Here is a 26,299-nt window from a genome sequence, read left to right as displayed (position 1 = left end):
AAATGCAGACACGAAACATATTGCTAAGGACTTTTCATAGTAGAATCCATTCTTGAGTCATTCAAAGCATGGCAGTGTACGGGTTCTGTTTCATGCCCCTGCTTAAAAAATATTTAGGCCAAAATTTCAAAACTGGACATTGATTTTGAATGCCCCAAGTTTTGGGGGTTCAACTTAAGACACCTTGAGGTCACGTCTGAAAATGTTGCCCTTAATATGTAGAAAAGTAGATGGCTTATTCTTTTGAAGCTACAGAAGTCATTTTCATTATATTTCTTCTGGTCTGGTTATCAGATATTTCTTCTCAACATGGGTAAACCTGGCATGCTACTCTAATAGATACACAAACATTGCATTCTAATCTGTTACATAAATCATTTTCTTTCTCTTTTTCTAATACAGTTCGATGTCTGTCCGCAGGTCAGGTTGCCCGGTAGGAAGCCATGCTTGGATATTAATAGCCATGTTTCAACTAGCCATGGATTTCACCATCTGTGAATCTGTAGCCCAAGGCCAAGGGTTTAGGCTCCTGCAAAGGCCTTCTCACTGGCATAGATTGTCCCATAGTCCTCTGTGGAGTTTTAAAAATGGACAGCAACTGAGGATTCCTGGCCCTTTTTGGAACCATGTTTCTTCTCATCCTGAACGATCTCATGGGCAAATACAAACATATCATTCAAAAAGGCCACACAAAGCCACAGACCAGTTAGCAGGCCTTCTTTATAAAAGCATGCAGTCCAAGCATTCCACTACTGCAAAATCAGCCCCTTCTGTTGTAGATGGGAGCAGCAGGAGTACAGACCAGCAGACTCATTTGAAAAGGGGGAAAAGGCACCTCCGAGGAAGCAATTTTGATCACAGAGACAGCAGGCCCACCACGGTGCCTGAAGTAATTGTATGGGGCCCAACAGGGGAAGAGGACTCCATAGAAACCAGTACGTTCCCTGGGAATTATGGCACCACCACAACTTCTGCTTTACAAACCAGAACGACTACTGTGGCAACCACCACCACCACTACTTCCACCACTGTACAGTCTAAGGGGTTCCCAGCATCACCTGTGCCAGGGCTTAACACACACAAGAACAACCCTGGCAGGATTAGCACAACGGAACCCTACACCAGCCACAAGAGCAATGGAAAAGAAGCCCGTCCACCTAAGATAATGGGAGACACTACAGGTATTTTCTGTCTGTTTACAGGATTTTGTTTTAACTGTTGATCGGGCCGAGTAAGAGCAAAGAACCTATTGCCGAGGGCAGAGGTGTATCCTATATGATGGGCACCAATGAGGAGACTGTAGTGTGGGCCAATGCCACAATATAAACAAGGTGCAGTGTGTGACGAAGGCTTCATATTGTGTTTGCTTTACCAGGCTGCAATCATCATTAAGGAGTAATAAAAGAGAACATTATAGTATAATGTCCAGGTTTCAAAACAGTTAAGCAATTTTCAGTTAGGGAAAGGTGGGTGAACAGCTTTGGATAAAATGAAAATTGATCTGAATTTTTATCTGAAATTCAGATCAAACTTTTTTTGTGATTTGCAAAACATTTTTTTAAATTTTCTATTGTGTTTCAATCTTCCTCTGCCTTCTTGGGTTCCCCAGGAATATAGCAGTATTTTGGGCCTAATCAGCAACAGGAAATCTCACTGGAAAGACTATCCCAACAAGATTTGCAGCCTGGTTTTGCAAACTCAAGAAGCGTCCAGATTTTGGGGTGTTTGTCCAACAAAATATTTTGCTGCTCACATATTTCTTTCTAGTCCCTTTCATACAATATGTCACTAATCATCTACACACTATGGTTGCTAGCTCTGAACTGCAGACAGATTCTATATGCAACATGCAAGTCTTAACAATCCCTGAAAAGTGTAATAATAATCAGTATATTAATGTGGCACCTGGCACAGTACAATATGCAAACAACATAGATTGTTAGCATTTCAGCTTTGGTGACTGCAGAGAAAACAATGAGTGTGGTTTTCACTATTCTTTCCTTAATTTAGATGCAGTTTTTCATTACACAGAAGCATTCAGCAACGCCTGCTGAAGTCATTCTCATAATTGTTTTCTGCCTTACAATAGTACTTATTTCTCATGCAGACTGGACACAAAGGTTACTTTAGTGCAATTTGAGCTGGGAGAATGCTGCTAAAGAAATCACAAACCTTTGTTTCAATGAGAGCTACCAATTCCTTTCATTTCTATTCAGGACTCTTCTCATTTGTTCTTCACGAACATTTGTTGAGTGAGTTTGTGTTTGCAAGAATGTTCTCAGTTAGGGCTTGTCTATACTTACCGCGCTGGTTCGGCGGCAGGCAATCGAACTTCTGGGTTCAATTTATCGCGTCTAGTCTGGACGCGATAAATCGAACTCAGAAGTGCTCCCCGTCGACTCCGGTAATCCTGCTCGCCGCGAGGAGTATGCGGAGTCGACGGGAGAGCCTGCCTGCCGGGTCTGGACGGCGGTAAGTTCGAACTAAGGTACGTCGACTTCAGCTACGTTATTCACGTAGCTGAAGTTGCGTACCTTAGTTCAATTTGGGGGTTTAGTGTAGACCAAGCCTTAGAGAACGTGCTGTAAGTATCCATGTTGTGATACATACGTATGGGTGTCGATGATAAATGTGTGCAGGCCATCTCAGAAGCTCTTTTTTGGCCTCAGGAATAGAAACAACTTCACTTGACTTAGGTGATCAGACACACCAAGTTCTGAATACGCAAATGAAACAGTCGCATTGAGCAATCCATGTGCTGAAGCATGTTCACTTACAACATTCCTCAAGTTATTGTGATTAATTAATGTATTGGTAAAAAATCTGCAAAAAAAAAAATCTACAAAAAACCCCATGTTCTTATGTTCTAATTTCTTACTAGAATCAGGGGATAAATCCTTCATTAAACTGTTCACTGTGACTGGTTTGTTCAGAGTAATTCAGTCTCACCATCAGAGTCTCCATCTAGCCTCTGCCAGGGGCTGTGGGCTTGCAACATCTCACTGAACGAGTTGGTTTCTGATCAGACTGCAGTGTAAGTGTTAGCCTGGGATCTCAAATGCTCCCGATACTCTTCAGCATCATGTACAGTGTATGATATTAAAAATAAAAACAACCCATCAGCGCAGCACTTTGGATTAACTAGCGTCCCTGAGGAAGCTAGTAATGGGGTCAGGCTACAGGCATGGAGCATTGATTAGTGCTTAGTTCTGGGACACAGCACCTAGCAGTAGGGGGTCCTGGTCCAGGACTCTTGGTGCTACCTCAGTACAAGTAAATCATTTTAATAACAACCACCCTGGGGTTGTGTTAGAGGCAAGGTCTTCTGTCGGGTAAGAATGTTGCAGAAAATGGAGAGGAATTGGGCATTAAAAAATGAACACTAGATAAGCAAATGAGAACTCTGATCCATCATCTTTATGTAAGACATTTGCTAGGAGTGTACAGAGAGTTTGCCTATTGCCTCTATAAATCCACAAGCTTAATCAAATTCAGTGCAGCACTCATTTACTATAGTATTTAGTAATATTTAGGAAAATATACTATTTTCCACCAACACCATTTGCTGTGTGGGTATGGGTGGGAAGGCGGTTTTCATTTATTCCAAATTATATTTATTTATTACTAAAGTTATCCTGTGGGACAATATTATGTAGCTTGGCAAATTAATTCACATTACAATGACGGTGAGTAGTCCAATAAGTCAGATGCTTATCTGAGAAAGAATTATAGGGTTTCATAATGCAATCTCCATCCTGATTAATTTCTCTAATAAACCCTCTTCAGAAAAAATGTCACTCCTAACTTCAAGAAGTTATTCATATCTGTGAAAAGGAGCCCAGCCTACACAGCAGTGGAAATGTCAGCCCCAGCTGGCTCAGTTAGAGACAGAATATCAATCACACTTTCCAGCACAAGAAATCTAATCAGTTCATATTAAGACATTTGATGGAATGTTAAGATTTACTTCCAAACCGCGTGTTGTTTTCAAAGTAGATAGTATCAAGTCCTATTGTTATTAGCAATACTTACATCTGTAGCTAACTACATTTGTACACACGCATCTGAAATCATATTGGTGCCTTCCACACATATTTGAACTGAGCAAATTCCTGTTTATTGCTGTGACTTAATTACAAATGGTATAACACTCTCAAAGTATTACAGGGTATTGTTCAGCTGCTGGGATATCAGAGGAATGAGTCAGAGGAGAGTGTTCCTCACCCTGGACAGATGACAGACTTTTTGTCTAAAATGTGACTCATCATTCATTATCCCTGTAATGTCAAGGTTCATTGACTGTGTTGCCAGTCAGTGGTCCTGTATCTGGGACACCGCTCTATGATCTAGGCACATTACCTAGGTCAGTAGTTTGCGTCTGAGTTGTTGCCTTCTCCTCTGGTCTTTATATCAGGTAGCCAATGTTATGATATTTCGGAATTGCCCAAGGTTTACTGAGTAGTTTGAAGATAATACTGGCAGTTCGGTAAGGGTATCTGATAGCTCAAGTAGAAACACATTGCAGTGTTCCCCTGAATAGTGATATATATCTGTCAAATGACTACTGATAATTGTCAGTGAACAAACTGGCCTTCAGCAGATTTCTCTCCTGCCCACTAGGATGACAGAGAAATGATCTCAATAGATCCAGTAGAATGTAGGATTGGGATATTGAGATGGTGTTTTTATTTGCTTTTCTCACCATTGTACGTTTGGTTGAGTTGCTCTGTTCAGTACACTGACTTCAGCAGAGTCACTCCACAATGAATTTGCGCTCCTGGTTTGGCTCAGAAGTGCCCACAGTGATTGTAGCAAAGTCTTAAATTTGTACTGGTGATCGACCTCCGCAGGTTCAGTCTGGAAGTGTTGTCCACCATTAGACAGTAGCTGGAGCAGACCTCTAGAAGGATTCCTGAGTTCGGTTCCTGGCTCGGACGCTGACTGGGTCTGTTAAATTGAGGAAATAACATAACCACTCAGTACTGCAGTTTACCCATCCGTAAAGGGTGGTGTTATGGGGTGCTCTACTCACCAATGGAGGGCTTCCTTCTGGCAGTTCTGGGATTAGCTCCACCTAGTTCAGCACCCCCGTTCTCTTCAGGGCCGGCTCTAGATTTTTTGCCACCCCAAGCAAAAAAATTTTTGGCTGCCCCCCCACCCCAGCCCTGGGATCCCCCCCCACCCACCAATGCCCCCTCCATTCACATCCCCTGCCGCCACAGCACTGGGCTCCCCCCCCCCCGTGGATCCGCTACCAGCACACAGCGGCCGAGCCCTGGCCCAGCCACGACTCCGTCCCCATGCGGGGTGGAGCTGCTGGACGGTGCAGAGTGGAGTATTTCCAGGCTGCGGGGCAGCACGGAGAACACGGCCCCCTCCCGGGGCTTTGCAGCATTGCTGGTGGCTGAGGTGGATCAGTTCGTGCTCACCGCCCTGACCCCCGACATGCTGGCGGCCGAGGACCTGGAGAGCCCCCCGGACCTGCTGCTCTTCAGCCTCACCGCGCCCTGGACCAGCCCCGGCGGGCGGGAAGGCGAGGATCTCTGGCTGCGGGGCTACCTGCTCAGCACCGACAAGCCCAGCCGGCTGCTCACCTCCGGGAGCCCCTCTCGCCGCCGCAGCCCAGGCCCGACTCCAGGAGACCCCGCTTCCCTTCCTCTCCGGCTCCTCACACACTCCGGGAGCCCCTCTCGCCGCCGCAGCCCAGGCCCTGGATCCGAGCCCGGGCTGCAGCGGTGAGAGGGGCTCCCAGAGTGTGTGAGGAGCCAGAGAGGAAGGGAAGCGGGATCTCCTGGAGTCGGGCCTGGGCTGCAGCGGTGTGAGGAGCCAGGGAGGGAGGGAAGCGGGGCCTGGAATGCAGGGAGGGAGGAAGGAGGAGGGGTCCTGCTGCCACTGCCGCTCCGAGTCTCCCCAGGGTGGCGTGGCGTTTCCCCGCCCAAGTGGGCTGTGCAGGCTCGCGCGCTGACAGAGCCAGTGGCTTTTTGCTGCCCCAAGCAAAAAAAAAAAAAGGGGGGGGGGAGTGCCACCCCTTAGAAAGGGACGCCCCAAGCACATGCTTGGAGGGTTGGTGCCTAGAGCCGGCCCTGGTTCTCTTCAATCGTTGCCGGTCTCCTCTCGCTCATGGAGACATAGTACAGCCATTTCGTGACTCAGCCCTTCAGCCAGGTCACTCTGTGTTTTTCCCTTCTAGGAGTCTTTCAAAGACCCTCTGCACCAGGGCTCCTACCCCCTTTCTTTCTCCCTTACCTCAGGGAGAGAGACTGCAGGCTTCTTCCCTCCTGCCTCCTACACTATCACCAGCCTCGTGGTTTGATAGGAGCCCTGCCTGTTCCCTCACAGATGAGCTTCCTACTAATTAGTGCCCTCTACACAGCCTAAATCTCCCCCATTTGCAGCTTAATTGGTTGATCGGGCCCACCTGTCCTTATTCAACTCTCTCGGGGCGGGTGTGGGGCGCACACCCCGTCACAGGTGCACACTGAGACTTTCTGACTATCAGACCCCTTTCAGATCTCTCAAGTCGGGCTCCCAAAACTTGAGGCACCTAAAATCAATAGTCACTTCTATAAACATAGGCTAGAATTCTAGCGGCTCTGCAGTTGTGTGTGAGGCACGTTTAACTGCTGTACAGTGAGGCCCTACAATATACAAACACACAAGGAGACAAACGTAGGCATGTTCTAATGAAAGAAAACCCTTTGATCTTCATAGCTATTCAGAGTTTGTTCTCCAGCTCAGATCAATCAAAACTCAAGGATGAGATAGCACGGACCTAGATGGAACAATGCTTTGTAATTTTTATTTTTGTGCTGGAATTCGCTTACTCCTTTTCAAGGATGTTCCTCCAGCTGCTTTGTCCTTGTCAGCATGACGCCTCTGACATCCTTTACCGTGTTGACGTGCTGACAGTCACAAAGTTTTGCTGTGGTCTGACTGATGTGGCTCTTGTTGGGATTTTTACCGTTTGTGGGTGTCTGAACAGCTTCCTAACCTCAGCTCTGCAGTCTTTGTGAGAGCTGGACGCTGTTCTAATGAGAATCACAACTGAAAGGGCAAGAAGATGCATCTCCTGAACCCTACATTCGGGGTTTAAATCCATGGTTGTTAGTCACCCAGGGCTAAGTCCTGTGCCCCTTGCCAAACTGAGTATCCCTCCTCCAGCTGCTTGAGGCTACAGTCGCCAGGTTGTTCCTGTGGGCTCTGCAGGGGACAGTGATTCACAGAATGCTAGAGGATCTGCACAGATCAACAGGCCTTCATCCTGCCCAGCCTCCACGTAGCCTGTGCTGAGAGACTCAAGATCCAAGCCAGCCTCTCCCAATTCTCCCATCCTGTTCCAGTCCCCTGAAGGCTCACGCTCAGCCTGTGCTTCTAAGACATCTGGGAATTGAAACTCGCCAGTTGACTTTTATCTTTTAGCTCTTAACTCTCATTAGGGAGTTTTCAGAATGATTTGAGTTTTCGTTAATTGGTCTCTTTTACTGAATAAGTGAATACAATAAAATACTGTTGCTGGCTAAAGGACTTTTCTGACCTTAGCCAGTCCACCCTAACTTGAATAAAACCTAAACTCTGAATATCCCTTTGTTTTCTTTATCCACATTAAATATGCCGGCTGCCTCAAAGATTTGGGGGGGGGGGTGGAGAGGGAGGACGGAGGAAGCTTTTCACTCAGCTCTTTCCCACTTCTTAGGTCAAATCCTAATAAGGACTTGCCGTTTTTTAGGTTTTTTTTTTTAAACCACCACAAAAAAAAAAAAAAACCTCCCCCAAGATGGTTCTTGATACATACACTGGGGCACAAAAGGTTAAAATTCTATTGGGGGTGCAGTGGGTGTAGAGAGTAAATGTTTGATGGAAACCAGTACACAGTGGGAAACTGATGAAATAAATTAGAGGATATAGGTATATACACACAGTCTGGGCCAGATCTTCCTTCAAACTCCAGTGATGGTTAAGGGGTGTGAGCTAGGATGGAGCATCTTCAGAGAAGGAAACCTAGGTAAAATAAATATTGCTCCAACATCTAATATAACCCCCGCCCCTTTTAAAACAAATACCCTATACAGGTACTTACTGATTTCACCTGCTCAGCTTCCCACTGGGACCCCAAATTATGTCCCAGGCCCTGGTGGTTTTCTCCTACAGTGTGTGAGAAATACCGAATATTGCTGTGCTGCAGATGTGTTAAGTCAGAAGAAACATTACATTAGCAGTGGGGTCTCCCTGCATCCCCCGTCACTTCTGCATGGAAAGGCAGCAACCAACTATGTCTTTAAGCACTGAGTAAAGTATCCTATCTTTATCATGACATACATATGTAAGGCCATGCATTTTTCAAATTCTGCTGCTCTCTGCTATACGAGGCTGAGGCAATGGAAGTAGTTATACTTTGCCTGGAAGTACCATATGGTTAGAAATTAAGACTATGCGACTCGTCTGTACTTTTTTGTCTAGTTCAGTGAACATTACAAATCATTGTCTGGCAGTCTTGTTACATTAGTGCTACAATAAGCAGAATGGATAAGTAAAGAGACTTTTGCTCTCAAGGCTGGAACACTTCTGTTTTCCATAACAGATCCAGAAAGTAAAGATTTCTATAGTGTTTACTCCCTGAAAGATTCAACTGAAGAGGAATAAAGAGGTAATAGAGGAGGAGGAGGATGTGAAAGGCCGTGGATTGTACCGCAGAGCGGCAAACAAATAATCAAACTCAGCTGGACTACAACAAAACCTCTGTTCCAATCCCACACCATTTCATATGGATTGAATGCTGTTTACCTCATGAAAATGTCTCTCTCCCTCCATTTCTGTCATGCACACATACACACACATGAACACACAGACACGAACACGCACACATACACATGTAGTATACACATACTAAGACATTGGAGTCAGTCCAGATTTAACCACCGTAAGAGAGAAACATGTGGTTGCTGTACTTTAAGGTTGAGTATGGGATGAATGGTACAGAAAGATATGACTAAACAAAGTTATTGAATATTCATATTCTCTAGAAATGCTCTGAATGTAGCAGTTGCCACTACATCATCCATAGAAGCACCTGTACACCTATGCTATGTCATAGAATCATAGAAGAGTAGGGTAGGAAGAGACCTCAGGAGGTCATCTAGTCTAATCCCCTGCTCAAAGCAGGACCAACACCAACTATCTTTCGTCTTTCCTGCTCAGTGTGTATTAACAATAAAGGCCTTGGGGAAATCTTGGTATTTCCTCGGGGAATAAGATCCCAGGACATCAGATCCATCCATCTGATCATTAATCCCCAGCGGTGCTCTGCCCCTCAGTTATATCTTTGTTAATGGGTCTGTGTCCAGTGTGATCGGCCATCATGCATTTTACTATTATTATTATTTTAAAGTAGTGCAGGTGTTTGTTGAACATTAGCAATAGCCCTGCCAGTGAACAAGATCTGCATATAGAAGACCTTGGGGGCCAGATTTTGTCTCCCATTTGAGCCCCTCTGGAACATTTGGTGTCAAAAGGGCCGTAAATTGTCTTAACAAAGTGACCGAGCTTCTCCTGACAGGGGGGGAACCCTGCATGCCTTAGCATTGACAAAAATCGCCTCTCCTTCCCTCCAGGTGTGTCTGGGGCCAGAGTGCTGCTGCATCCCAAGAACGCTTGGATGGCAAAAAGGCCCCACTGGGACTGTTATCAGCGGACATAGGGTAGAATAGCCCAGATGCAGTTCTAAATGACTATCAGGGACAAATCAGTCCCCAGTAGCTCTGGAAATCAAGGAAACAAAAAGGTGATGTATAGTCACGTTAGCCCACCCGACCGCCTCCGCCAGATTCAAGTATTGGGAACAATGTATTGAATACATCCAGTAATCCAAAGGTAACTGGCTTCCACTTTATTCATAAAAAGTCTTTCTATTCAATGACTGTAGTGCAGTAACAGAAAATGCCTGGAGCCCTGACATGTAGTAATGCACCTTGGTTTTAAATTAGTTTTGAGATTGTTAATTCTGATTAAATACCTAGCATATTAATACCTCGCTGTATAGCTAACAATACATCATTGTTTCAAAACCCAGAGGACTGGGTGGGAACTTACTTGCGTGGGAAAATAGCAAGTGAAGAAAGGATGAAATAGTCTGGGTGAAGTGGCCGTACCCAGACCTGTTCATTTGCAGACTTTCATACTTTCAAGGGAGAATTATTCTATGGAAATTATACTTCATTTTCTTTGTGTTAGGTAGACTCCACTGATACATGCATCAACACTAGTTGTGCAAACACTGACTCATGCATTCAGATATACCCATTGGAGCCGTCCACTGTTGTTATAGTATTAATGTTTATTTATATTGTGGGAGTGCTTAGGGGTCCAGGCCATTGACCAACACCCCATTGAGCGGGGCACTGAACAAACAAAAAACAAAAAGATGGGCCTGTCTCAGAGAGTTTGTGAGATTGCTCATATACCCAGGTGTTTGCAGGGTCCTGGCCAGAGATTTTAATTTACTAATTTTTATTCTGGTCCAAATCTGTGAGGGTCTCACTGTGAATATAGAATCTGCACTGGTTGCTGAGTGCTGTGCTCGTTCCCTTCATACAGTGTCTCTCAGCATTTTCCAAACCAGGCAGTCCCTCCCATCCTCTGCTTCAGTACCTTCATCCTCTATCAGTAGTAATGAGGTGCGCCTATTGTCCTCTGAATGTCATTGGTGCCACATACTGTTACCTTAGAGACCTTGCAGATTTGGGTTGGAAGGCTGGACTCCCAGGGACAGAACAGGTAAAATGCTGCATTCAATATATGGTTTGTTTTTCTTTCAAAACCAACCCTCTTAGGCAAAAATTCTCTCTCTCCCCCGCCTTACTGAATAAAGGGAAACCAGAAAACAAGATTTATCTGTGAGCCACTAGCTGCAAAGCAAGCTCTTAAGGTAAACTCGTGTGGAATAGAAAATATTCTTCCGGTAAGTAGGAAAAAGATAGAAAAGTGAGTATGTTTAATATACTTAAAATATATACATGAATAGAAAGGCTAGTCGGGGATGGTGGATTTAATTGTGCAAGGCTTTTTGTTTTCCCATTGGGGCAAATAAAATCAGGTATGTTTATCTGTGTGCAACCCCAATTTGTTCTGTGTGTGGCACTCCAGGAATGTGTTCACCCGGGCATAGTTTACGATTATGCTTTTCAGAAGGTACACCTCCCTTTTGCAGGGAGGGGGGCTGTCATAATCATTTTACAATAGAGCATGGAAAGAAAGAAATAATTAAAATTCCATAGCGCTGCCAGACACAAAGGTTGTAATGGGGCTTTTAATACAGGGCAGAAGTGATGGTCTATGCAAAACCTGGTGTCTTTTGCAAAATGCTGAATATCTTCTTTTCCTACTGGCTAGGCTAAAAGAAAAAGAGGGCTTTTTTTTTTTTTTTTTGGAGTGTGGGCATGTCTGGTGCTCAGTGAGTTCTCTGAAGCTTTCTTTTTATTATGATTAGAATAAAGTAATTAAACCTGTAAGTGCTTTCTAAGGCATACAGCAGCATAGCTCTCTGTGCAGTCTGCTGCTCTGAATAACTGTTTGAAAAGTGGTCAGTGTCTTAGTCCCGTTCTTAATGGACAGGTGTCTACATCACACATGAACACTGCAGCTGGTACTAATTAGCACCCTTGTTGAGAGTGGGGAAAGAGGTCAAGATTGACTGGGTACGAGCATCATCCTCCACCTCGGTCCAGTCTGCCTGTGCCCGTCACTGAGGTATATGAGACATCACCCCTCGTAGGAGTTTTCTCCATCAGTGGAGGCACGTGGGGCGGGGGGGGGGGAACCTTGTTTGGTACTGCCCAGAGGGCCTCAGTCTCCAGGGCTGTCAGCTGGAATCCAGAACCCCCTCCTCCATCCCAAAACCCAACTCAGTTCACTAAGAATTTAAAATGACTACATAAGAACAAAAATATTCTGCTGCCCCACTGAGAAATGACCCCCATCTTCAAAAAGCGGGTGTAGGATAGGGGGTGCTGGATGAGCAATCAGATGGCGCATGCCAAAGGCTTCAAAAGAATTAATTAAAGCTCAAATATGTTTAAAAGAAAACCCTGAGCAGTTGGAAGAGAACTGCCTCTTTGATCTGCTCTGCTAAGACATCATGATCTGCTGCAGACCTGGGAGCTCCAGTAGCAGCAGAAAGGAGTGAGAGAAATGAGGTTAGGAAAAATGTACTGGGAGACAGTACATTTACCTCAAGAGGTGGCTGGTTTAAATTGTATTAACAGTGCAGGTGGATTTGACAATGATAGTGAGTTACTGGTGCTTGCAATTCTCTGCTCCTTGGCTGCTGTGTGAGGCACCCCGCCTAATCACAACTCCACTAATGCAGAGCAAAGGGGCACCACTCCATTGTGCAAGGGGCAAGCGAGACTCATAGCTCTACATCTGTTGAAATGCCCTGCCTGTCTCTGCAGTGTGTTTCCCTGAGGACCATCTCCTCTGGTAATGGTGCTATTTCCTCTACTGCATTCACGTACGGTGTGGCTGCACTATCGGCTATGCACAGTATGTTTGCAACCCAGAGGGGCTGGGTTGCAGTGACTCACACAAGTAGGCCAGAGTTGGGTCACCACCTCTGAGATGTTTGTGGGGGAGGGGTTGACAGCTAGGGGGAGAGGTCATAGCACCTAGCCTAGGAGGGGAAGAGTGAAGAGGTGACATTTCCTGGGGTGTGGAGTTTGAACCCTGAAGTCAAGGTGTGTGTGTGGGGGGGTGGGGCTGAGCTTTCAGCAGGGGGGGACAAATGCAACGATACACAGTAAAGGGGTAGCAGTCACGGCACAGGTGAAATAGATCTGTGTGGCTGTCGTTTATTAGGTTGCAGCCATTGAACCTTGAACACAAGTGTTTTATCTCCATGTGGGGTTTTGTGACCTACCTGCAGGAACAAACAGGTCCTGTACCTCCCACATCACTCAGGGGGATTAGGTGTTTTCCTTCTGAAAGGGACAAACTGATCTTTGTGGCCTCCCCCTTGTGCAAACAATACCTACTGTTGCAACGGAATGAGCAGCTTCACTATCGCCTCGGGTCTGAATAGCCTGGAAAATCTCGGCCACTTCTGTCCCCCACTGCAGCTTCAGATGATACCAGTGGAAAGATCCAGATCCTTGTCTGATGTAAATTCAGCACAGCTTCATTCACTGCAGTGGGGATATGCCAATTGGCCACCGCTGAGGTCTGGCCCTTCAAGTCCACAGTGTAGCTCCGCGAGCAGCAGTGCCTGTCACTTTTAATCGTCTGACAAGCGTGTTACCCCAGCTTCTTGCATTTGCCTGTGAACAGCCCATCGATACTGCAGTGGTGAGTCCAGCAGACAGAAGAAAAGGAAAGAAAGACAAACTCTCTTAAGTGCTCACCGGGAAGTCTATTGATTTGCAGGTTTATAATGGCTGTATTCTCTGCTGATGGAAACCTCTGTCCAAGGCCTAAAATAGCTCCTTACGTGCTCAAGTTAACCGGAAATGAGCTGTGCTTTTATTACCTGGTCAGCCAGCTCATTTTCCTCCCTATTCACCTCCAGGCAGGGAAGGGCACTTTTGTTCCAGTGCTAAGTGTTTGCTTGCTCTCTGGTTTGGCAGGTGGGGCCTGACCCTCCAAACTCATACTCACAGGACTATGGTTAGGTTGGCTTGGCCAGGTCCTAACCTAGACCTTGAATAGGCCAGAGCAGAAGTGCTGCCCCTTCCTTGTGGCTACAGACCTTCATCCATTCTTCTCCTCGGTGCAGATTCCGGCCAGCCACGCTCCTCCCCATGGGGGGTCCTCCCCCCTTTTCATCTCACTGCTAAACATTGTCAGCACACCAGGCATCCTCAGCTGTTCCCCCGCCCCGCACCCCACTGCACTTTTGAACTATGACTATGCAAATGACCATGGATTCCATGGAATTTAACTAGATGAAAGTCAATAAGGACAAGGGAAAAGCACAACACTTAGAAAGGAAAAATCAACTGCATAACTGGCTAGGCAGTGGTACTGCTGAAAAGGATCTGGGGGTTACGGTGTATCACAAACTAAAGGTGAGTCCACAATGTGATGCAGGCACAAAAAGGGCTAATTTTCTGGGGCATATTAACAAGAGTGTCATATAGAAGACCTGGGAGGTAGTTGTCCCATCTCACTCAGCACAGGTGAGACCTTATCTGGAATACTGTGTCCAGTTTGGGGTGCCACATTTTAAGAAAGATGAGGAAAATTGGAGAGAGTCCAGAGCAGTGCTACCAGAATGATAAAAGGTTTAGAAAACCTGACCTGAGAAGAAAGGTTACCAAAACTGGGAATGTTTGGTCTTGAGAAAAGAAGACTGATGGGGAACCTGAGAACACTCTTCAGTGGACATGGAGAACAATTGATCACCTCCTCTTAGCATCCCATAACATATTTGAAGACAGGACAAGAAGTTATCTTAATTTGCAGCAAGGGAGATTTAGGTTAGATATTAGGAAAAACTTGCTAACTCTAATGGTGGTTAAGCTCTGAAATAGGCTTCCAAATGTGGCTGTGGAATCTCATCATTGGAGGTTTTTTGAGAACGGGTTAGACAAACACCTGCCAGGGATGGTCCAGGTTTACTCCCCCAGATGCTTGGGGAATGGGCCTCAGCGGGGTGGGGATCCAGGTGCAGCTGGTTGGGGCTCAGTAGAGTGGTGATCTGGGTGTGGGTGGCTCGTCGGGGTGGTCCAGGTGCAGAGGGAGTGGGTCTCGTCAGGGGGGTTCTGGGTCTGAGGGTCTGGGTATGAGGGAGGTCTGGATGTACAGGGGTTGGGCAGATGGAGGAGCAGCTCCCTGTACAGTGATCCCTCCCCCTGCAGCTGAGGAACGATGGATGCAGGAAGCACGGGGGGGGGGGAGGAAGAGAATTTTCAGAGCTTCCTACAGCCGGGGGGAGAAATCTTAGGGTGGGTCTGAGCTGGCCCTGGATGCCGTGCAGGGGAAGAGGAAGTCCCGTCCTCCCCAGCCCAGTCTGGACTAGCAGCTGAGCCCAGCTCAGGGTAGGAGCCACCAGCGGAGTCTTCCCCAGTCCTGCCCCCTGCCCCACAATGATTTACCTCTCTGCCAGCTGCATCTGAAACATACTGCTGGGGATGGTCACATTGAGTGACTGCTCTTGTGGCTTCTTTTGCTTCCCCACTAGAAAGTCATTTTTCTGTGGTGAAGCAAAGAAATCTGTGGGGGACATAAATTCTGTGCACGTGCAGTGGTGCAGAATTCCCCCAGGAGTAAAGAGTAAGAGTGTGTGTGGGTGAGAGAGAAGACTGTTATGAATTAATACGCTCGGGTTTTTTGCCTGTTTGAGCGGGCAGCAGCGCATGCACTTTATGCCATTGCCCAGTTGGAGGGGAGCTGGAGATGCTGTTGACAAGCTATCACTATTTTTTCTGAAGAATAAAAAAAAATTATTTCTTTAGTTGCTGCTACTTCGCAGCTGAGTGAAACAAATCCCATCCTGGTATTATTTACAAGGAGATCCGAGAGCTGGAAGGTCCCATATATATGAGAGCTACCCAGTTTATTACATGCTCAGGCTCTTCCTAAATGAGGTTTTATGGCACTTCGTTCAGAACTGAGCGGTTAGGACGACCTCTGTGATCTTTCTGCAAAAGCCTCTGCCAGATTCGGGTTTACATGCCAATTAATTATCACAGCAAGGCAGCTGGAGGACCCTCCTTATAACACCAGGGAGAAAAGAGCTTTTTGTGTGTGTGAGGCACAAGAAATGCAATTGGCTTTTTTCCTCCCACTTGGAGGTTTCTCAAAACTTCTTTTTAAGGCAGTCCATCACCTCCCCAGTTGATCCAGTTTTTCCTAAAGATCAAGGAATTTGGAAAGAGCTGGAACTGGAGCCAAGACAGTGTGAAATGAATGCATTTGTGGGCTGAGCAGTTTTTGGCATGTGAAAAGCGGTCGTGTGTGTTGTGTCCACGTGTGTATGGGCCCACCCACCTGTGTGCATGTGAGAAAGAAAACGGTAACTCGTCCATTTCATTTGAAGATGCACCTGGTGAGACTTGCTGTAGCACAGGAATTTATCTGCGACAATAAGCCCCAACATCGTTGCTTTAAGGATCCAGGATCCCCTTTCTTGACAAAACTGGAGGAGCCTATCTCCTTTCACCTTCCAATCAAGGAAACAACCAAAGGAAGCTTCAAGGAGCCTTAAAAAAGAACAGGAGTACTTGTGGCACCTTAGAGACTAACAAATTTATTAGAGCATAAGGATTCAAGGAGCCTTGTTTTTGGTTTGCTGAATTCTCCTTCCTCTCCTTTTCCTTCAGTCAAGGCAAATCAAGCAGCCAGCATAGTGCTAGCCCATGCTCTCGGTGCCTGACCGAGACATGCTGATTTACTGGTAAGGTTACTTGTCTGGCCTACACTGGGTCACCCTAGGCTCTAACTCCACTACCCAGCTAGCACAGGCAGACATCACACCTTTAATCTCTAGTCTAGTCAGGGCCTACTGCGTATCATACACTCCCAACCCTCCCACTGCAGCACCTTTGCTTATGTCCCTGCCAGCCTGGACTGGGCAGCTCTGGCACAGAAACCTATTATTCCCCCCATCCTATTCTAGGGTTCCCCAGGCACTACTTCCTCCCCCAGCCGCAGAGGGCTTGCCTTCACTGCAACAGTTTGCTCTCACTTGCCCTCTGCTAGCTAGAGCTAACAACACTCCAGCTACACCGAGTGATTCGAGTAGCAGCAGAAGAGTTGTTGAAAATCAGCTGCTGCATCCACACTTCACTCACTAGCACCAGTGGCAGTGGTGCTCAAACTTCAACCCCCACCCTGACAGCTAGCTCCAATTTAAGGCATCATTTGACTCAAGCTAGAGATTTGGGCCAGGGCAACAAGCTAACAATATTGTGAACAAAAACTGCCATCTAACGAGTCTCTTCTGCTCCTGACCCTGTTTTGTTGTTCTTGAGCTCTTTATTAACTCAGCATTGATTGAGTCTGGATGCCAAGTGCTGGGAACAAACTGCAAGGGACACGCAGTTCTGGGAAATCAACGCAAGGAGCGATATGACAACGTGAGCCATACTTCACACAAGCCTGTGACAAGGGGATTGTGTTGGCTAGTCCTGTGCAGTATGCCCTTACCTCCCCAAATCTCCATTATGGCGGGAGACTGAGAGATGAGTGTTGACATGATGTGAGGGGAGAGGAGGTGGGGCATGGGAAATCTCTGAGTGTGTAAATCCACAGAAGGAAAAACGTGGAGACCCCTGAGCTGTCACTTTTTTTCAGCTGCCACAACACTGATGATTTTGGCATTTTCTAGCAGAATCCTGTCCTGTCAGCAAGTGCTCAGAGCAGTTTATGTAATAATTCATCTGCGAACAGAATTATGAATTTCAGGAAACCAAACCAGGCAACTGCCTCTTGAGTAGTGAATTTTCTCTTGCACAGTAAAAATGAGATTTACAAAATGTGCTCTCTGCAAAGATACTTAACATGAATACTGTGTGTGTGTATACACACACAGTGGAGTAATATATAATGTATAATGCATATGAACTGTGTAGAACTCAAGGAATTTGAATTGAGGATGCCATGGGAGGATGTATATTTTAGCTCATTTACTATCCTGGAAAACAAGTACGTTGTTAGTAAGTAATTGACAAAGAAATAAAGTGATGTTTACAGCAGAAATGCCTTTGACAGTTTTTCCGGCATGGAGTAATTCTTTGATGTCAGTGAAGTTACTTCTGATTTGCATCAGCGTAAGTTAGGGAAAATCAGGCCTAGAAGTGTTTTTAAAAATGAATGAAGAAGCTGATAGTGCTGGTGTTGTGGCCAAACTCCAACTTGGGTAACTAAATTCTGCCAACATAACTTTATGCCTGTGGTTTCATTTGGCTGTGGGATTCTTCTTTAGTTTCCATCCTAAATTACTGCAATGGACTGTTAAACAGCTGCTGCACTTCACCCTAGAAGTGGCTGCATTTCAGTGTTGGGGGAAGTGATTCTTGCATGTAAAGTCTGTAAATTCTTAGGGATCCTTCAGGAAGAAAGGCACTCTGTACATGTTCACACATTATTTGTTATCTCAACCGGAGATACTGCTATTCACTTGAATCTGACGTGGCAGCAATAATGGGAACAGCGTGAGTTTTGGCTGTTATCTGCCTTATGCTTAGTTTTCCTCCCAGTATTTATCTGTAAAAAAGAGCCTGTTTACAGAGTGAAAACTTGCATCCTGTTACTGCTAGTGAGAAGTGAAAGGTGCATATTTATCTCCCATGAATGCTGTGGAGACATGCAGCGAAAGGAAAGAATATATGCCGTGGTACAGGATGTTGTGTTGAATGCTGCCTACTCCAAGAAAGCTCATGGAACACAATCTCATTTAAGCAGTTTCCAATTTCTGTGCTGCCTCATTATCTAGGTAGCAAAACGAACTTGATATTTGTTCATTTTTAATCTCCTGTTTTTCCCCTCAATCAAAGCCTTAGTTAGAGCCTCTTGCTTGCAAGTACTAATTAGAAACGTAGGCACGTGTTATTGATTGAGCATGGAAACAGACCATTTTTGTTCATGATCGCTACAAGGGGGTCATGACACATTCATTGATGGAACGTGTCTATGATAACAACACATGAATATGGTTTTATTTATAAGGTAAGGCCACTGAAGATCAGGAAGGGGTTCACACTCATCTTCAGAAAATGAATGTCATTGCCATGTCTTTTGTATCATCGGAGAATACAGAGACATAAAACGCTGAGCATATAATTGTTATGCCTTTTTCTTATACAGCACTTTTCATCAGTAGATCTCAAAGCACTTCACAGCCTTTCACACATTTATCCTCACAACGCCCCGTGAGGTAGGGCAGTGCTATTATCTCCATTGTACAGATGGGGAACTGAGGCAGAGAGAGGCTAAGTGACTTGTCCAAGGTCACACAGGAAGCCCCTGGCAGAGCAGGGAATTGAACCTAGGTCTCCCACATCCAAGGCCCTAACCATTGGACCATCCTTCCCCTCTCAAGGAAGTGGTGAGGACTGCGGAAGCCAAAGAATGAATCTTTAGATTGGCATGTAGAGAGTGACAGAGAGCTGAGACAAGCTTAGCACAACTCCTAGGGCCTCAGCCAGGGAGAGGTTCCTTTGGTCCCATTTTGGACCCCAAAAAGAGCTGAGAGGGGGTTGCAAGGATACTGTATCGGGGGGGGGGGGGGAGGTTGCAGTACTGCTACCCTGACTTCTGTGCTGCTGCTGGTGGCGGCGCTGCCTTCAGAGCTGAGCAGCTGGAGAGCGGCAGCTGGTGGCCGGGAGCCCAGCTCTGAAGGCAGAGCCACCGCCAGTAGCAGCGCAGAAGTAAGGATGGCCTGGTATGGTGTTGCCACTCTTACTTCTGTGCTGCTGCCTACAGAGCTGGGCCCTCAGTCAGCAGCCACCACTGTCCATCCGCCCAGCTCTGAAGGCAGCAGCGCAGAAATAACAGTGGCATGGTACGGTATTGCCACACTTACTTCTGCGCTGCTGCTGGCGCGGTGTTGCCTTTAGAGCTGGGCACCTGGCCAACAGCCGCCGCTCTGTGGGCGCCCAGCTCTGCAGTCAGTGCAGAAGTAAGGGTGGGTGTACCATGACCCCCCTAAACTAACCTTGTGACCCCCCCCTCCAACTCCCTTTTGGGTCAAAACCCTCAATTTGAGAAACACTGGTCTCCCCTGTGAAATCTGTATAGTATAGGGTAAAAGCACACAAAAGACCAGATTTCATGGTGGGAGACCAGATTTCACCATCCGTGATGTGTTTCTCATGGCCGTGAATTTGGTAGGGTCCTAGGCATGAGCAAGTGCTTGATATTCCTGTATATTGGGACGAGTGTCATGCAGAATTAGAGCTTACTGGGCAGCAACAGTAGACATCACATTTTTGGATTCCGCACCAGCCTGCTGGAACCTCCTGTGTCCCTCAAGCTGGGAGTGCTAACTCAAGGTCGTGATGCTGTCCTGGTAACTCACCGTGGAAATAAGTCAGAAAGTCAATTTGATTTGGAACAGATTTTGAAATCAGTTCTGAAGAGGCAGAGATGCCCTTTGCCTCCACTCCTCTGCTTGGCTAAACAACCTGGTTTCTGACACCAATCGCTGGTGCTGTTTTTCATGTCCTCTGTCCCTGAACAGAAAGGACGTGTAGACAGATTCTTTTCCAAGGAGGATGAGGTAGTGGGGCCTCATCTTGCACGTGTGATTTCATGCTGCCCAGCATGTGTTCTCTATTATTGACTAGAGCTTGCTGGGAAGGGCATGAGTCACTGGCCACCCCCAGCCCTTGAAGTCTCAGACCGCCTTAGGTTCTGTGTTCCTGGAAGCACCTCTCCCATGGAAGCAAGGGGCGAAGCACCACTTGATGAGCTTCTCATTGGAGAGATTATTCTGCTCCCCTGAAGAATTTCTCCTTGAATGGGAATGAGGACTGTCCCCCCGGGAACTGGGGCTGCCCTTGTAGACACGTGGAAATCAAAGATTGTCACACCCAGGCCTGCCATTTACCACCTCATCTCAGAACCAAAAGAGCCCCAACTCGTCCACAGACTGTGACAGAGGCAGCAGCCCTGGCTTCCCAGCAGCAAGGCTGGGGGCAATTAGGGTTTTCCTGCTAGAGGCCCTGTGCACAGATGGGATCCAATTACCATTCTGATTCTCTTATGGATACATGACATTTCCCTTAATAATAGGCTGGAGTCAGCCTCTAGCTGGATCGACATCCCGGGTATTCTGCTCCCTGAGCCCTGCTTTTGACAACCTGTCCCTTAGCCCAGCTGTGCTCTGCCTTTTCTGCCTTCACTTCTTCCATCAGAGAAGCCACTAGAATTCAACAGGGAGTGAGAAATGGCCTGTCCAGGAGTGTTTGCTATGTAGAAAGGGTTGGGGAGTCAAATCAGAATATTAAACTTTGCTTTCCTATAGCAACTTCATTGGAGGAACTCAAAGCACTTTGCGTGTATTCAGCACACAAGAGTGTGATCCTCCTGATTTTGCAGATGGAGAAAACGAGGCAAGGGAAGCTTTAAATGTCTCTCTCAAGGTCACCCAGCAAGCCAATGACAGAGTGTTAAATCTGAGTTCTACTCCCGGCTCTGTCACTGGCTCAGTGTGAGTTCTTGGGCAAGTCCCTTAACTTCTCTGCCTTTGCTTTCCCATCAGGACGATGGACATTGTAATACCTGCCTGTGACAGGGTGGGAAGGTCTGTATCAAACTGAAAATGCCATCTAGTTTTGTGCACACCATTTTGTTTCCACTTTGTATTGCAACCTTCATTCTGGAGCGTGACCTTCCTGTTTTATTGCAACCTCCAGTGTGGATTAGAGCATCCACTTAGTTGTTCGGTGGGGTGTCAAGCCCCTACAACAGTCTGAGAAGCCAGCACAGAGTAATCTAGGGCCATCAACTCAGATTAACTCTCGTTTACTGGCTCGTCCACAGAAACCTGGCTGAGGGGCAGGGCTGAAGTTCCTCAGGGACATGGCCCAAAGGGGTCAGAGCATATATATATAAGGGGAAGTTCCTTCTGTGGGGCGGAGTGGGGGGAACAGGCCACTGTGACATGCAAGAAGACCAGGCTAAGGCAGGCAGGAGCCTAACCCTAACCGTCACCAGACTGATGAGCATGGAGTTACACTTTTGTTAAGAGTAAAGTGCCTGTGGTTAAGAAATCCCTTTACTAGCCCTCTCTCCCTTGCTTTCCTGACACTGTCCCTGAAATGACTAATTGAGGAGCTCTGAGCCCCACAGCGAGAGAGAACTCTCAGGGAATGTGTATGAGCAAGTGGGGGCTCAGGAGGGCTGGGGCATGGCTCCAGGGTTTAAGGTGGCTGGAGTGCGGGGTCCCACTGCTCAAGAACCATGTCAGGCCTGGGGTCTCCAGGTGGGAGTGCGTCTGAGTGACCCAGAGCTAGGAACAGTGACCTGTCACTACCCAGATCCAGGGGGCTTAGAAGCACGTGGGATCCAACAGGACAGACTAGAGTCTGTCCAGAGTGGAGCACTGGCCCAAGTTGGGATGCTACCTGCCTCCCTTCTGAGGGTGTTAAGAGGATGAGTCAGATAATATCTTTACGATTCATAGAATGAGCCATTATGTCTGACCTCCTGCATCAGCATAGGCCAGAGAACCTCACCCAGTAAACTCACCTAGCCATAACTTCTGTTTGAGCTATAGCACATCAGTTAGGAAGACATCCAGTCTCGATTGAAAGATTCTGAATGAGGGAGAATCCACCTTGGTAAGCTGTTCCAAGGGTCAGTTACCCTGACTATTAAAAAAATTGCACCTTATTTCTAGTCTGAATTTTTCTGGCTTCAGCTTCCAACGGTTGGATCTTGTTCTGCCTCTTTCTGCTTGATAAAAGAGCCGTCTGCTATCAGAAATATCTTCCCCATGGAGGTACCTAGAGTCTATGATCAGGTCACCTCTTAACCATATATTTGTTAAGCTAATCAGACCGATTTTAAGACTCTCAGCATAAGAAGCTCAATACATTTCGCTTACCTGAGAGAAAGGAAAGAGGTGATTAAGAGAGGTAAAATTGCAAACACAAAGGGCCTGAATCTCCCTACCCTGCTCTGTGTCTCTTGTGCCAAGTGGATAGAAAATGCTACCAGATCAGAATTCCGCATTCCCTCACAGGGGGTAGCTTTTCACAGTCTCTTGACACTCCTTTTGCACAGACATAAATGACAACACAAGGTGGAAGGCACTGGAGGAGCAGGCCTCGTGTGTTGCTTTTTTCCTGCTCTGGATTCAGTAGCCTGAGCACCAGCTGATATTCCAGTGTTGATGCATCTGCAACACTGAGGTTTCATGACGTGCCAGCCCTATTTACAAATCCTGTGCCAGCTGTGTTCCAGGACTGCCTGCCTGCCTGTTCTTAATCTTTCCCTGTTTGCTGTATAGGATGCCTGGTTGTCCATGTTGTTACGAAGGTGACAGCATCTTTGTCAAAGGGAAGAACCCCATACTCTCGTAGTTTCCCACAGACAAAGCAAATACATCTGTACTGGACGCTGGGTGCATCTCCCTCACCTTATGCGTTTAGCTTCCGTGTCTGCTTCATCAGCAGACAAACACACGGATTCTTTCCCCAATTTTTATTTTCCACGATACATTGAATGAAGCAAATATGAGAGACACGTGACACATGATGGATTTCCTATCTGCAGCTCAGGCGGGGTCAGCCACATCCAGGCAGGGTCCACTCAGGAGAACCCCTTGACATACCTATTAAAATTGATCTAGAAATAATTGGCCTCCCAGCTTCAATAAAACTGCCTGGTGATTCTGATTTGATGACGTAATTATAATAAGATTAAGCAAGACAGCCGTTTTCACACGGGGTATTACAAAGAGAACTCTAGAGACATCCATTTTAATGTGGTCGGTAAGTGCAGCGCATTACATTTTCTTACAAATTGCTCCAGGAGGAGAGAGAAATGGGAAAAAAATAGGTGTATGCGTGTTTGTGAGTAGGAGGGAGCTAGGAGATGAGGGAGTATCTGTAAAGGTATGCAGGGGATGTATGGAGGGAGGGTTTGGGGGATGGACAGTAGGGGTAGAAATGGAGGGATGTGTGTGATGAGTTTGGCTTGTAGCTTTGGGAGAAGAATATTGTATGATGTCAGAAGGGTTGCAATGTAGGTAGAAGGAGGTACTGGCATGTGAGAGTATTTGGGGGTGTGCGGGAGGTGGGAAGACAAAAGGAGGGCTCTGGTATGTTCAGAAGGATGGATGAAGTACACAGGTAGTGGATTTGGGCTTCACAGTGTGTAGTAGGACAGGGTAGGCGGTGTGTGTTGGAAGTTGTCAGGCATGGTACATGGGTGGGGTGGCGCTCTTGGGGTGTGCAAAGGGCAGGTTGGGATTGGGACGATACGGGGAAATCAATTTGTATAGGGCGTGGGTTGTGCGTGGGAGGATAACCTGAGGGATTGGGACGTGAAGCTCGAGGTGGGTTTATTAAGTAGTTATGACCTCATGATGTAACCCTAGATATGTTACTTAGCACCTGTAACAAACCAGCAACTGTCAAGTCTGACTGCACCTGCCCCTACTGAATCATCAGCCCCACTCCCTGGCGCATGTGGGGTGTTAACAAACTTCGCTTTTGCAATCTAACCTTTTTTCAATATTTTTTTAACCACAAAAATTGTCTTCAACTACTCAGGGTGTTCTTGAGAAGAACATTCCCAAACCAGTTTGGGGGGGAATTCAAGGTACAGCTCATTCCGAGAAGCAGGAGTTATTGGAACAGATGAGCTGAGAGTACTTAGGTGCTAAATGTGAAGAAAGCTCTCATTGCTGACAAGGAGCAGGTATTCAAAGCATCTGTTACATTTCTACCATTAACAGTAAATCAAGATCCATATCCTCCAAAATAAAGCCAAGAACTTCTGTTTAGAAGTTTGTGCAGGTTGTAGGCATCGGTGAGAGTCTGTAAACACTTGCAGATCGTAGCTGTTTTGACTGGGAAAATGCAAAATATGGTTTTCCTAACCAATGCTTTCAAAAGGAGGCAGAGGGGGCCCCTTTGTTTTTAATTAAGGACTTCCACTTCCTGCTCATTGCCACTGCACGTCCTTCCTTTTCTAGTCAGAGCACTGCAGAACATTAGTCCCAAATAAGTTTTCTCATGAAATTAGTTGTACTGGTACTGAGCTATCTGGCGGCCAATCCCAAGGACTGCAGACTGCACCGAGCTGAAAGGTGTGAACTGGCCTAATGGGTGGGGAGGAAGCGGTAGATGTGATGAATCTTGGTTTTAGAAGGCTTTTGGCCTGGCCCTGCATGACATTCTCATAAGTAAACTAGGGAAATGTGGTCTAGATGAACTTACTATAAGGTGAGTGCACAATGGGTTGAAAGACCATACTCAAAGAGTAGCTATCAATGGTTCGCTGTCAAACTGGGAGGGCGTATATAGTGTGGCCCCACAGGGGTCAGTCCTGGGTCTGATACTGTTCAATATGTTCATTAATGGAGGTGAGATAATAAGAGTTGAGACTATACAATTTGCAGATGACACCAAGCTAGAAGGGGTTGCAGTCACTTTGGAGGACAGGATTATAATTCAAAATGACCTTGGCAAATTAGAGAATTGGTCTGAAATCAATAAGATGAAATTCAGTAAAGACAAATGTAAAGTACTTCACATGGGAAGGAAAACTCAAATGCACAAATACAAAATGGAGAATACCTGGCAAGGTGCTTAGTACTGCTGAAAAGGATCTGGAGGTTACAGTGGATCACAAATTGAATATCAGTAAATAATGTGATGCAGTTGGGAAGAAGGCTAATAAAATCCACAGGAGGTAATTGTCCCACTCTACTCAGCACTGCGGAGGCATCAGTTGGGGTACGGTGTCCAGTTCTGGGCACCACGCTTTCGGAAAGATGTGGACAAATTGGAGGGAATCCAGAGGAGAGCAACAAAAAAGATAAAAGGTTTACAAAACCTGCCACATAAGGAAAGGCTAAAAATGCTGGGCAGATTTAGTCTTGAGAAAAGAAGACTTAGGGGGACCTGATAACAATCATGTCAAGGGCTGTTATAAAGAGGACGGTGATCAGTTGTTCTCCGTGTGCACTGAAGGTAGGACAGGAAGTAATGGGCTTAATCTACAGCAAGGGAGATTTATGTTAGCTACTAGGAAAGACTTTCTAACTCTCAGGGGAGTTAAGCTCTGGAACAGGCTTCCAAGGGAGGTTCTGCAATCTCTGGCCTCACTGGAGGTTTTTAAGACCAGGCTGGACAAACACCTGTCAGGGATGGTCAGGGTTCACTTGATCCTGGCTCAGCGCAGTGGGTTGGACTTGACGGTTCCTTCCATCATTTTGCTGGAGTCTGTGATATTAACTCTGTGTAGTCTTTTTAAAAAAAACTATTATTTTCTGCTTCTAGTGCATAAACTGCATTTTGTTTTGTGTGTGGGAGATAGTGTAGGGAATTTGGGAGTGGATTCCACAGCCTGTTGTGTGTATGTTTACATCTCCGTGTGTATGAGTGCGTGTCTGAATGGAAGTATGTGCAATGGTATTCATGTGAATGGATATTGGGCCTTCTTTCTACGTCAGTGTGGGTAATATTCTTCTAAAGTCCAGCAAAATCAAATTAACATCCCTGCCAAAATCAGTGCCTAATGAAGCTGAAATTAATTCCAAGCCCAAATGAGCAGATCACAGTCTGAGCTGCTCCTAACTGGATGGGAAGCTTGCCAAGAATGGTCTGTGCTGGACACCTCGAAGGAGTAATGA

The 26,299-nt window shown here is 46.3% G+C and overlaps 1 protein-coding gene across 2 annotated transcripts in view; it reads left to right on the top strand.

Annotated features, from left to right (window-relative positions):
• The first annotated feature begins 405 nt into the window (after positions 1–405).
• Positions 406–26,299, top strand: part of LOC101934243 (adherens junction-associated protein 1) — a 72,109-nt gene continuing 46,215 nt past the window's right edge. For both annotated transcript variants that reach the window (XM_042854050.2, XM_008167144.4), the window contains exon 1: positions 406–1,181. In XM_042854050.2, the coding sequence (XP_042709984.2) occupies positions 407–1,181 (775 nt within the window). In that variant the 5' untranslated portion in view covers position 406. The remainder of the gene's footprint in view (positions 1,182–26,299) is intronic.

The sequence above is a fragment of the Chrysemys picta genome, chromosome 21 (assembly GCF_011386835.1).
Source record: "Chrysemys picta bellii isolate R12L10 chromosome 21, ASM1138683v2, whole genome shotgun sequence".
Taxonomy (NCBI): Eukaryota; Metazoa; Chordata; order Testudines; family Emydidae; genus Chrysemys; species Chrysemys picta.
This window is presented reverse-complemented; position numbering and strand designations above follow the sequence as displayed.